The sequence below is a fragment of the Mobula birostris genome, chromosome 3, assembly GCF_030028105.1.
Source record: "Mobula birostris isolate sMobBir1 chromosome 3, sMobBir1.hap1, whole genome shotgun sequence".
Classification (NCBI taxonomy): Eukaryota; Metazoa; Chordata; class Chondrichthyes; order Myliobatiformes; family Myliobatidae; genus Mobula; species Mobula birostris.
This window is the reverse complement of record NC_092372.1, coordinates 86,900,866-86,914,329: the sequence shown is the minus strand read 5'-3', so window position 1 is coordinate 86,914,329 and position 13,464 is coordinate 86,900,866. Positions and strand designations below refer to the sequence as shown.

General features: G+C 43.2%; 1 protein-coding gene across 1 annotated transcript in view; it reads right to left on the bottom strand.

The window, feature by feature from the left end:
• LOC140195679 (protein FAM184B-like) overlaps nt 1-13,464 on the bottom strand; it is a 228,838-nt gene that overhangs the window by 45,853 nt on the left and 169,521 nt on the right. The window contains exons 6-8 of the mRNA XM_072254395.1: nt 6,057-6,263; nt 4,354-4,464; nt 4,134-4,274 (exon numbers count right to left, since the gene is read on the bottom strand). Of these exons, the coding sequence (XP_072110496.1) occupies nt 4,134-4,274; nt 4,354-4,464; nt 6,057-6,263 (459 nt within the window). The remainder of the gene's footprint in view (nt 1-4,133; nt 4,275-4,353; nt 4,465-6,056; nt 6,264-13,464) is intronic.

The window sequence follows — 13,464 nt, the reverse complement described above, 5'->3', positions numbered from 1 at the left end:
CTATGTTAGGTTCAACTGGTGTCCATGTTGCTGGAGGTGTCAGAGGCTGATTTTATTTATCTGCAACTTCATCCCCACTCTGCAATATTTTGGAAATTCTTCTTTCTTTGAGCTTCAAATCAATTGTTTTTAGCGTCACAGAGTTATACAGCATGGGAACAAGCCGATTGACTCAGCCTGTTCTTGCGAACTAAGTTAACTACTTCAGCTGGTCACATTCACTTGCCAGTCCTACTTTGGTTTTTATAGACTATTTTTGCTATTCAAAGACAGTTTGTTCCAAGTCTCATGCCTCCCCTCAACTCTACGTCATTGGCTTTCAATGAAAACACTACTAAAATCTATATGAATTTTACCTTCATATACACCTCAGGAAAATACTTGCATTCTGGTGCTACGGTGTAAGTTTTTCCACCATAGCTTTATCCCTCCCTTTTTCTCTAGAAAATGCTACAGCATGAGCACTGGGAATGCAGTGAATATTCCTGAAGATTCCGTTCCCTGAGAATGTTCATTCCTCCAAAATGTTCACATTAATGCAAGTAACAACATTGCAGGTAGCGTATTGCTATTTGTTCAACTGCTGGAATCCAGTGAGTGTGCCTGAAATTCTGATACTTTCCCTTTACTTTTGATGAGGAATCTTCACAAAAAGCCTAAGTCAAATTTTACCTCACACGATGAGTGCTTTCTCTTTCATTCCAATAGAAATTTTAACCCTGAGAGATTAAGGTAAGTGTTAATTAATTCAGATTAATATAGGTATTGTTTTATTTGTGTTTTAAGTGCATTATGGTAAAATATTTTTAAGTTTAAAAATCATTTTATGGTTTAGAAAAGATTTAGTAGTTCTTGAAGGTTAGGGTTTGCCAGCTTTGACACTTCTGGCTAAGTCAGGGCTAGTAACACAAGAGAATGCAGATGCTGGATTCTGGAGGAACATCAGCAGGTCAAGCAACATCTATGGATAGAAGTTAAGAGTCATCATTTTGAGTCAAGACCCTTCACCTGGACCCTTCATCTACTTACATCAAAGTTGCTGGTGAACTCAGCAGGCCAGGCAGCATCTGTAGGAAGAGGTGCAGTTGACGTTTCAGGCCGAGACCCTTCGTCAGGACTAACTGAAGGAAGAGTGAGTAAGGGATATGAAAGTTGGAGGGGGAGGGGGAGATCCAAAATGATAGGAGAAGACAGGAGGGGGAGGGATGGAGCCAAGAACTGGACAGGTGATTGGCAAAAGGGGATACGAGAGGATCATGGGACAGGATGGTCCGGGAAGAAAGACAAGTGGGGGGGGGGACCCAGAGGATGGGCAAGAGGTATATTCAGAGGGACAGAGGGAGAAAAAGGAGAGAGAGAGAAAGAATGTGTGCATAAAAATAAGTAACAGATGGGGTACGAGGGGGAGGTGGGACCTAGCGGAAGTTAGAGAAGTCGATGTTCATGCCATCAGGTTGGAGGCTACCCAGACGGAATATAAGGTGTTGTTCCTCCAACCTGAGTGTGGCTTCATCTTTACAGTAGAGGAGGCCGTGGATAGACATGTCAGAATGGGAATGGGATGTGGAATTAAAATGTGTGGCCACTGGGAGATCCTGCTTTCTCTGGCGGACAGAGCGTAGGTGTTCAGCAAAGCGGTCTCCCAGTCTGTGTCGGGTCTCGCCAATATATAAAAGGCCACATCGGGAGCACTGGACACAGTATATCACCCCAGCCGACTCACAGGTGAAGTGTCGCCTCACCTGGAAGGACTGTTTGGGGCCCTGAATGGTGGTAAGGGAGGAAGTGTAAGGGCATGTGTAGCACTTGTTCCGCTTACACGGATAAGTGCCAGGAGGGAGATCAGTGGGGAGGGATGGGGGGGACGAATGGACAAGGGAGTTGTGTAGGGAGCGATCCCTGCGGAACATCTACGCTCTGTCCGCCAGAGAAAGCAGGATCTCCCAGTGGCCACACATTTTAATTCCACATCCCATTCCCATTCTGACATGTCTATCCACGGCCTCCTCTACTGTAAAGATGAAGCCACACTCAGGTTGGAGGAACAACACCTTATATTCCGTCTGGGTAGCCTCCAACCTGATGGCATGAACATCGACTTCTCTAACTTCCGCTAGGCCCCACCTCCCCCTCGTACCCCATCCGTTATTTATTTATATACACACATTCTTTCTCTCACTCTCCTTTTTCTCCCTCTGCCCCTCTGAATATACCCCTTGCCCATCCTCTGGGTCCCCCCCCCCCCATCTTTCTTCCCGGACCTCCTGTCCCATGATCCTCTCGTATCCCTTTTGCCTATCACCTTTCCAGCTCTTGGCTCCATCCCTCCCCCTCCTGTCTTCTCCTATCATTTTGGATCTCCCCCTCCCCCTCCAACTTTCAAATCCCTTACTCACTCTTCCTTCAGTTAGTCCTGACGAAGGGTCTCGGCCTGAAACGTCGACTGCACCTCTTCCTACAGATGCTGCCTGGCCTGCTGCGTTCACCAGCAACTTTGATGTGTGTTGCTTGAATTTCCAGCATCTGCAGAATTCCTGTTGTTTCCCTTCATCTACCTTGTGCGTTATGGGATAGCTGGTTGTCAAGGTTTCTTCGCCTTTCTTGGCTGGGCTCTTCCTGCCTCTCCCATCACATGATCACATCACATTACGTGCTGTGTCTCAGGGAATCAGCAAACTCTCCATTGTAACTTCTGATCGTCCAGATTGTTCCAGGTAAGTTGAACTTTATTCAGAGGTGAGCCCCAACCATAGGCAGTGCACCTTTGATTTTTACTCCAGCCCATTAGCTTCTCAGTCCTGTCCAAATTAAAGTGCTGAACGCATTTTAGCTACCATGTGGTATCCCTCTATTATGATTAATAATAATATTGTTTATTCAGTTTTTTGTGCGTAAATATGCATACCATCTGATATTGAATTCAATATTTTCAAATTTGATCAGTTTTTGTTGACATTGTTTTATTAGTTTCCTCTCCCTTCTATAATTGTTTTCAGCTTTTGATTTTCTATCACGATGATATTTTCAATTATTCATTCCAGGTTTAATAATCCAGCTTTCCATTCCTATTTCCTGCAGCACACAGCTGCTTTCAATCCTCCCCATTGCTTTATGTACCATCCCACAAGGATACTGGTGCCACATCAATACAGCAGAGGTTGCCTTCTGCTATGCCCTTATGCCTTCTCCAGAATTTACTCACACTATAATGCCAACCCTTCCTTTTTTGCCCAGTGGCAGTTCTCTGCAGCACTGTGGTGCAGCTGGTAGAGGTGCTGCATCTGAGCTCCAATAACCTGGGCTTGACTCCAGACTCTTGTGCTGTCTGTGTGGAGTTTGTACTTCCTGTAACTGCGCGGGTTTCCTTCAGGGGCTCCAGTTTGCTCCCTCATACCAAACAAGTGCAGGTTGGTTCTTAATGGACTACAGTAAAGTAACCTCTGTGTGGGGGCAAGCAACAGAAACTGGGGGAATTGATGGGAATGTGGAAAGAATAAGAAAATAGGGGTCAGTGTAAGTTTAGCATATATATGTGCTTGATGCTGGGAGCAGAAGTAATAAAACGAAGGACCTGTTTCCATGTTATTTTATGGCTGTATGATATTTCTAGTTACAAGGGCGTAAAGCAATCTTGTCTGACTGAGATAAGGTTTTGTTTTAGAAAATTATTCAAAGGCACTTTCTTGCATTCTGAGCTGAACGTCAAAGCAACACTCATTTATCAACCTTACACATTGATAAGTGCCGAACCTAATACACAACTTTGAAAAATTGAATATGTTTCAAAAATGACACCCATGCAGTGGAAGTAATCCAGAAAATTGCTCCAATTCCAAGTAATTAAGTTTACATAAACACGTGCCTTCAAATGTTGTAATAAACTGCGATTTGATATGGAAGCTGGCTGGATAATTGCCTTTGCTCCAAATGTCATATTTGACATCAGTCCAAGTATCAGTGATTTAAAGATAGCTCATTCCAACATAGTTACTATAAATACTGATCACATTACAAATATGAGCAAAATTTTGTAGCATGCATCTTGGACTGCAACCATCCTTACAGTTAATCCATTCCCACTGCAATGTACAACTAATTTTAGTTAAATTACCACCTCTGATACTCACACTCACCTGCAGCTCTGATATCTTGTTGAGTGCCTGTTCCCGATCCTTCAGTACGCTTTCATAACTTGCTTGCAGTTGTGTACAGTGAGGGTCAGGGTGTTCTATGCCTTTATCTCTCTGTTCCATTACGTTTTCCATCCTAGAAATCTAGAAAGCCAACCAATGTTGAGTAAGAATAAATAGGCTGAGCAGTTTTTCACCTGCAGGTAATTCAAGGGGGACTCACCTGCTGTAGAGAGTCCTGAAGTCTGTTGTAAAGTACCTCCTTTTCTTTCACTAACAGATGCCTTTCGTTCTCGACTTTGATGTTAATTTCATCCAGCTGATTTTGTAGTTCCTGCAGTACCAATGTTAGTTATTGTAGATGTAAACCTTACATTATCATTTTGCAAAATCAAATTATTTGAATTAACAGTCTAAAAACAATTTTCCATAACAGTAACTAAAACTGAACCACCCACAGCAAAGGTTACACAGCCTGTATAAAGTATGGTATTAGCTTTCAGGCACTGATATCTTCTGCGGTAACTACCATGTCTTTTGTTGCTGTAAGATTCACCATGAAATGAACTGTCATAAAAAATCCTGTAATTGAAGTGGGAGGAGTGGTTACCACCTACAGCAATCCTTGAAATGTTTTATATCCCTTCAGCTTGATTGGTTTCAATGTTGGTTTCCAAAACCAGACAGGGTAGCACTTGGGTGGAATTAAAACACATCAACGTGTCAGCCTCGACCTAGCTCAGCCACAAGCCATGAATACTATTCCACTGCACACCTATGGCATTTGCAAGTCCCATGCAAACCACAAAATGTACAGACTGGTAAAGATCACTTACAGCCTATATGGTCTGGAAATATATTGCTGAACTATCTGCATCCTTCATTTGGAAAAGAATATTAATTAATTATTAAGCATTTCTTTCCACTGGTCTGAGGGAGATAAGGTTTGGATTTTCCCCGGGATAACCAATTTCCCCTGGGATCAATAAAGTATGACTATGATTTCAAAACCAGATTTCATGGTATTTTAAATCCTGTTTTAATTATTTCTTATTTTTACATACATTACCTATAAATTTATTTCTGCATTACTTCAGACTATACTACTAACTTCACACCACCCTGCTGTTTTGTGCTAATCTTTGTATTTATTGTTGCATTTATTATTACCGGTTTCTTAAGGTTGTCATAGCTAGAGGAGATAGTGGGGATAAGCTCCCGCTACCTATAAAATGCTTCCTGTGGCATGTGACTCAACTAGCCTTTGACAACCAAGCCTAGCTCCTGGTCTTCATGTGTGGCTTAGCTATTGAGCCCGTCAGAACTGTTTCTACTGACTGGAGAAGGGGCAAGGGCCTGCTACTGGCACCTTAAGACCATGTGCTTTGAGCAGATGGGTCTCATCAGCCGTGGCTGGCAGCTCATCGAGGAGAAGGAAAACTCTGATCTCAAACCTCTGCTGCCTTGTGACTATACTCACTCATGGGGAAGGCTGAGGGAGTAAACACTGAAGAAAAATCCACAGCTGGAGTCCCCAAGGCAGTCATATGTTGAGTTTAATGCTGACTGGCATCTCCTGTGAAGCCACTGGTGCCAAATTGTATCAGTCTCTGCCATTCCTTTACAGTCATTAGAAGTGTGGAGAGGGGGACCTCGCTGTATGGCCACAACTTGCTCTCCATATTGTAATGCCCTGGTGTGCATAGTGGCTTGTGTATCCTGTAGACAGCTAGGGTGCAACCTTGACCAATAGAGGGTCTCGTATTATCACCATGCCTAATGCTTACACTCTGAACTTAACATGAACAATGAGTTTCATTGTACCCTGGTGTATATGATATTAAGCTACTCTAATATGAATCTGAAGCTGTGTTATACAGTACATCAAATGCAGCATAGGTAAGAAAAGCTCAGGCAACCACGTACCTTCTGCATTCTTTTCCTTTCTAATTCCATCGAGGTCTGTACTGCCTTGATCTCAGTGGTATGCTTCTTTACCAGCTCCTCCAGCCCTTTCATTAGCTGCTCCTTTAGACGAAGCTTCTCCTCTTCTGCCACTCGCTTCAGTTTTTTCAGCTCCTCTTCATGCCTCTTATGAAGTTCCTCTTTTTCACGAGCAAGTGCCTCAATAACCTATAAGATAGCAGGTTCTGAACTGAACTGCTTCAAGGTGAGATGCTGAGGATTCCCAGAACTTACTGAGTTTATTTCAGATTTCCAGTGCCTGTGGCTTTTTGTTGAATAAATGTAACATGGAACTAAAGTATCAGCAATTCATAACAATGTTAATGAACTGATCAGTAACAGTTTATATCACATAGCCTCCTTAACAGGTCCCAAAGTGTGTCACTACAGGGAAGCACAAACAAAATTTGGCTACAACCAACATAAGGAACCAAGCTTTGATCTGAAACTCTGTTTCTCCTTCCACAGATACAGCCTAACCTTCTATGAATTTCTAGCATCTGACTATTATTTTTGACTTCCACATCTCCTATGTCCATTTGGGTTCATCCTAACAAACTGAAATGTACTGCATGAATGATGGGATCAGCTCCCTGGAAATTACTGGTAAATTCTGAGAATTTGGGCAGAGAACTGAGAATGAGAGGAAACCAAGGTGGGAAAGTAGGGACTGAGCAACACAAACCAAAAAAAGAGGGAAAAACACAAACAGGCTTGGATTTGCTTTTATTTATCATTTCTGTAACTTGCTGTGTTTTGCAAAAGTTATAAAATATTACCTGACTTATATTAGTCTTGTTGAATCAATGAAATTTACTTGGTTTGAGGCAATACAGCCAGCATAGCTGAATATTTAAAGTTTTAATTTATACAACTTATTTTTAAATCTTTTGATTTTGACTTCCAATTTCTGTTGTTATGAAGCAAATGGTAGGTTGCTGGGTCTACATTTTGGGACTCCTTACTGAAAAAGAATGTAGAAGCACATCCACCAAACATTGCTCTGGATCAAAGGGGGGGCTCATTACTGCTTCCTCAGGGGCAATCGTGATGGGCAATAAATAAAATGGCAACAACCTTTAAGTGAACAACGTATGAATTTTGCCCACTCAGTTATGGTGAACGCATTAACACTTGTATGGTAATCTTGTTGGGAGAAGTTCTATTTGATTTCTCTAGTAGTGGAATTAGGACAAAAACTAAAATGGGTCCATGCATAGTAGCACATGATCAAATACACCATGAAAATTTTACTTGTTTGAGTTTTAAATATTGTTAACAAGGATGAAAATTATTAACCAGAATGATTACAGAAGAAAACTTTGATTGTCTCTCATGCAATTTTTGCTTGTTTTCTTTTACCAGGAGCAGTTTACCAAGACTAAATTAGATTTGACTGATTTGGCCTTTACTGCTTACAAGTGCAATTTAAAATAACCAGCATTGATGCATTAGGCTCTTTGATGTACAATTGCATCGTGGATGTAAGATTAACAGGGTGTTTTTTTTATTACAAATGACATTGCAGAAGAGATGAAGAAATTTATTCTGGTCATGTCTGTGCCAGGAGGTGAAATATTTGAAGAATTGGTTAAATTAGCTGAACTAGTGTCCCACACCCATTACTATAGTGCAAAGAAACAAGTTCAGCAGCTGGAATCAGTATCCAGATGAAGCTACTGCTGATGTTACAGCCAATTTAAGATGGATTACTGAGCAACGGGAGTTTGAAACTAAACTGATCAGATTTTCCTGTGACTGCACAGTCTGTAGAATCTGGGGCATGGCAGCTGCTCAGTGAGAAGAAACTGAATTTTTTACCAGGCACCAAGCAACCATGAAATCTGCAACACCCCTACCCAGCAAAAGGCTCAGACTGTCGACATGACAGTGCCCAGTTTTTCAGAACCTTTGAGAAAATGAAGAACTGCTGGAAAGGGAAATGTTATGAATGTGCTATCATGTGAACTGGAGCTAATGTCAAGTCAAGTTTATTGTCATTTTACTATATACATGCATATAATGTATATAACCACATAATGTATATAGAAATGAGACGTTTCTCCAAACCAGGGTGTAAAGCACAGTAATACACATAATACACAATAACTTATGAAGGTAAGGAAAAAATCTACAGATGAATCACACATAAGTAACAAATTAAAGCACATCAATATAAAATATTGTACTGGAACAGATTAAACAGTGACACTTCGAATATGATGTGACAGGGAGTTCAGAAGCCTGATGGCCTGGGGGAAGAAACTGTTTCTCATGCCGACTGTTCTTGTCTTTATGCTTCGGCGTCTCCTGCCTGATGGTAGAAAGTCAAGGAAGATGCTGGAAGGATGGCTAGGATCCTTATTAATACTAAGGGCCCAGAGGACACAGCACTTCTGATAAATGTCTCTGATGGATGGTAGGGAGACCACGATGATCCTCTCAGCTGTCCTCACAGTACTTTGTAGGGGCATCTGGTCTGATGCTCGACTGCTCCCATACCAGATGGAGATGCAGCTTGTCAGGATGCTCTCAATGGTACTCCTGCAAAATGCAGTTAAGATGGGGAAGGGGGAGGATCCTTGCTTGCCTCAACCTTCTTAGGAAATGAAAGCGCTGCTGTGCCTTCTTGTTTGGGGAAGTGATATTAAGGGACCAGGTGAGGTCATCGTGATGTGAACTCCCAGGAACTTGGTGCACGTTACTCTCTCTACAGAGAAGCAGAGGGAGATGGTTTGGCTGTACCTTCCTGAAGTTCACAATGATTTCCTTTGTCTTCTCCACGTTCAGGATTAGATTGTTCTTCTCACACCAATCCATTGGCCGCTCCATTTCTTCTCTATACTCCAACTTATCATCGTTCTTGATGAGGCCAGTCACTGTTGTGTCAACTGCAAACTTAATGACAGGTTTGAGCTGAATCCTGCGACACAGTCATGCGTCAGCAGTGTGAACAGCAGCGGGCTGAGCACACAGCCCTGGGGAGTGCCAGTGCTCAGTGTAATGGGACGAGAGACATTGCTGCTCACACGGACTGACTGTGGCCTTACTGTTAAGTTCAGTATCCAGTTTCAGAGGGAGAGGTTAAGACTCAGCGAGGACAGTTTCCCCATCAGTTTCTGGGGCATGATGCTGTTGAATGCCAAACTGAGTCTATAAACAGCAATCTGGCATATGAGACCCCATTTTCCAGGTGGGGCAGGATAGAGTGGAGGGCAGAAGCTTTTGCATCATCACTGGATCAATTTCTGCAACAAGCAAATTGGAAAGGGTCCAGTGTATCCGGGAGAAAGGCTTTAATGTGCTCCATGACCAGCTGCTCAAAGCATTTTATAATGGTTGATGTTAATGCCACCGGACGTTAGTCAATTAGGCAGGTTACAATTGCATTTTTTGGCACTGGAATAATGGTTGCCACCTTGAAAACTGAAGGGACAATGGATTGTTCCAGAGAGATGTTGACTATACCCATCAGCACCTCTGTCAGCTGAGCTGCACAATCTTTCAGAACCTGACCTGGTATATTATTGGGCGTTGCAGCTTTGTGTGGAGTGACTCTGTCCAGGGTCTTCCACACCTTAGCTTCAGCCAGATGGTGTATCTGATTTCCTAGTGGGAAGGGTGCCTTCCCCGCCAGCACATTGCTCTGCACATCAAACCAGATGTACAAGACATTCAACTTCTCAGGGAGTGAAGCATCCTGGTCATTGACGTGCATGGTAGATTTGTAGTCTATGATCGTCTGAATTCCCTGCCATGTGTGCCTTGTGTCTCTGGTATCACAGAAGTGGCTGTAAATTAGAATGCTCCCATTCTGCCTTCCTGATAGAGTGGAGCTGTTGCATCCCTGATCTAAAGGCAGTGGCAGCATCACCATCCCTCAGCTGTGCATGGACCTCTGCATTAAGCCATGGCTTCTGACTTTCCCTCACCTGGATGTGTTTTGTGATAGTAATATCCTCAGTGCACTTCTCTATGTCCCTGATCACAGAATCTACATATTCCTCGATGTTAACATGGTTGCCATAGGTAGCAGCCTCCATGAACATCCTCCAGTTCGTATTATCAAAACAATCCTGTAGTTCAGAGATTGCACCCTTAGGCCACGTTTTCCCACCTTTGGAACTGGTTTGATCCGTTTGATCACTGGTTTGTATGCTGAAATTAGCATTACAGGTAAGTGATCTGAGAGTCCAGTGTAAGGTCAAGGGACTGATTTATAGGCACCTGGTATGTTAGTGTAAACCAGGTCTAGTGTACTTTCACCTCTGGTAGCAAAATGAACATGCCGGTGGAATTTAGGCAGGACTGTTTTTAGGTTTCATGGTTACTTCTGGGGTGTCTAGGCGCGACTCAAGTAGCATCAGTACTCTCAATGGATACTATTAAATATTCCCGCTTCAGTATGGTACAGCTAAAATGCACAACTGCTTCCAAGGTCAGTACAGTCAACAAAGATGTCTTAATGCGTTTAAATGAACTATCGCTGCTTAAAACTGATGGAAACAACACCGATTGTGGTCCGAAGTGCCCATGGAGGACACCTCGGAGGAACCGCAGGTGTAGATCAGGGTTACAAGTGTACTTAAGGATATGGGGTTTTAAACTCCCTATACCGACTATTTTGCTGGCGAATGTGCAGTCTCTGGTGAATAAAATCAATGATCTCAGAGCTAGGTACTGAATCAGAGGGACATTAGGACTGTGTGTGTCCTTTGTTTCATGGAATCCTGTTTAACCCCTTCGGTACTGGATGCAGCAATTCAGATCAATGGGTTTACTATACACCGTCAGGAAAGATCTATAGAGTCTCAAAAGCAGAGGTGGAGGAGTATGCCTCATGATCAATTCTTCTTGGTGCACAAATATATCAGTGCTGTCCCAATTCTGCTCACCCCAGACCTGGAATATCTAGCAGTTAAGTGCCGTCCTTTTTACCTACCACGGGAGTTCTCTGGGGTCATTTTGGTAGCAGTTTATATTCCACCCTAGGCCAATATCAATCAGGCTTTAGATGACCTGAACAATGGGATCAACATGCACGAAACAGCGCACCCTAACTCCTTCACCATCGTTTTGGGAAATTTTAACCAGGCCAGTCTAAAAAAATCACTAAGCAACTACCATCAACAGATCGCTTGCAAAACGGGAGGAAACAACACACTGGACCATTGCTACACCACCATCAAGAATGCCTACCATGCCTCACTTTGGGAAGACTGATCAGCTGGCTGTACTTCTACTCCCTGAGTATAAGCAGAGACTGAAGACTGCAGCACCAGTAGTGAGGACCAAGAAGATATGGACAAGGGAAGCACAGGAGCACTTACAGGACTGCTTTGAATCGGTGGACTGGACTGTATTCAGGGATTCATCTTTGAATTTGGATGAGTATGCTGCATTTGTCACCAACTTCATTAAAACCTGTGTGGATGAGTGTGTGCCTACACAGACATTCCCAAACCAAAAGCCATGGATGAACCAGGAGCTACGTCGTCTGCTGAAGGCTAAATCTGTGGCATTCGAGTCTAGCAACCCAGGCCTGCAACCAGGGCTATCTCCAGGGTTAAGAGACAATTTCAAATGAGGTTGGAGGTGATATCAGATGCACAACTCTGGCAGGGTCCGCAAGACATTACTTTCTACAAAGCGAAACCCAGTAGTATGAATGGCAGCAATGCTTCACTACCAGATGAACGCAACACCTTCTATGTACGCTTTGAAAGAGAGAACACAACTACAGCTGTGAAGATCCCTGCTGCACCTGATGACCCTGTGATCTCTGTCTCAGAGGCCAATGTTAGACTGTCCTTAAAGAGAGTGAACCCTCGCAAGGCAGGAAGTCCTGATGGAGTACCTGGTAAGGCTCTGAAATCTGTGCCAACCAACTAGCGGGAGAATTCAAGGACATTTTCAATCTCTCACTGCTATGGGTGGAAGTTCCCACTTGCTTCAAAAAGGCAATAATTATACCACTGCCTAAGAAAAATAATGTGAGCTGCCTTAATGACTATCGCCTAGTAGCACTCATATTGACAGTGATGAAATGCTTTGAAGTTGGTCATGACTAGACTGAACTCCTGCCTCAGCAAGGACCTGGACCCATTGCCATTTTCCTACCGCCACAATAGGTCAACGGCAGATGCAACCTCAATGGTTCTCCACACGGCTTTAGATCACCTGGACAACACAAACACCTATGTCAGGATGATGTTCATCTACTATAGCTCAGCATTTTATACCAACATTCCCATAATCCTGATTGGGAAGTTACAGAACATGGGCCTCTGTACCTCCCTTTGCAATTAGATCCTCGACTTCCTAACCAGAAGATCACAGTCTGTACAGATCAATGATAACATATCCTCCTTGCTGGCGATCAACACTGGCACACCTCTGGGGTGTGTGCTTAGCCCACTGCTCTACTCTCTATATACATACCACTGTGTGGCTAGGCATAGCTCAAATACCATCTATAAATTTGCTGACGATACAACCATTGTTGATAGAATCTCAGGTGGTGATGAGAGGGCATACAGGAGTGAGATATGTCAACTGGTGGAGTGGTGCTGCAGCAACAACCAGTAAGACAAAAGAGCTGATTGTGGACTTCAGGAAGGGTAAGATGAAGGAATACATACCAATCCTCATAAAGGGATCAGAAGTGGAGAGAGTGAGCAGCTTCAAGTCCTGGGTGTCAAGATCTCTGAGGATCTAACCTGGTCCCAACATATTGATGCAGTTATAAAGAAGGCAAGACAGCAGCTATACTTTATTAGGAGTTTGAAGAGATTTGGCATGTCAACAAATACACTCAAAAACTTCTATATTTGTACTGTGGAGAGCATTCTGACAGGCTGCATCACTGTCTGGTATGGAGGGGCTACTGCACAGAACTGAAATAAGCTGCAGAAGGTTGTAAATCTAGTCAGCTCCATCTTGGGCACTAGCCTACAGAGTAGCCAGGATATCTTTAGGGAGCGGTGTTTTAGAAAGGCAGCGTCCATTATTAAGGACCTTCAGTACCCAGGGCATGCCCTTTTCTCACTGTTACCATCAGGTAGGAGGTACAGAAGCCTGAAGGCACACACTCAGTGATGCAGGAACAGCTTCTTCCCCTCTGCCATCCGGTTCCAAAATGGACATTGAAGCTTTGGACACTGCCTCACTTTTTAAAAAATATACAGTATTTCTGTTTTTGCACGTCTTAAAAAATCTATTCAATATCCTTGTAACACGCTATAAGGTTTCACTACTAATGTAACGGCTTCTCTGTAATGTTCCACTGCTGAGGTAATGGTTTCTCTGTACCAGCAATGTTTGGGTTATGGCTAGAGGTAACGGGGCATGCTAGCCAATGAGCGGGATG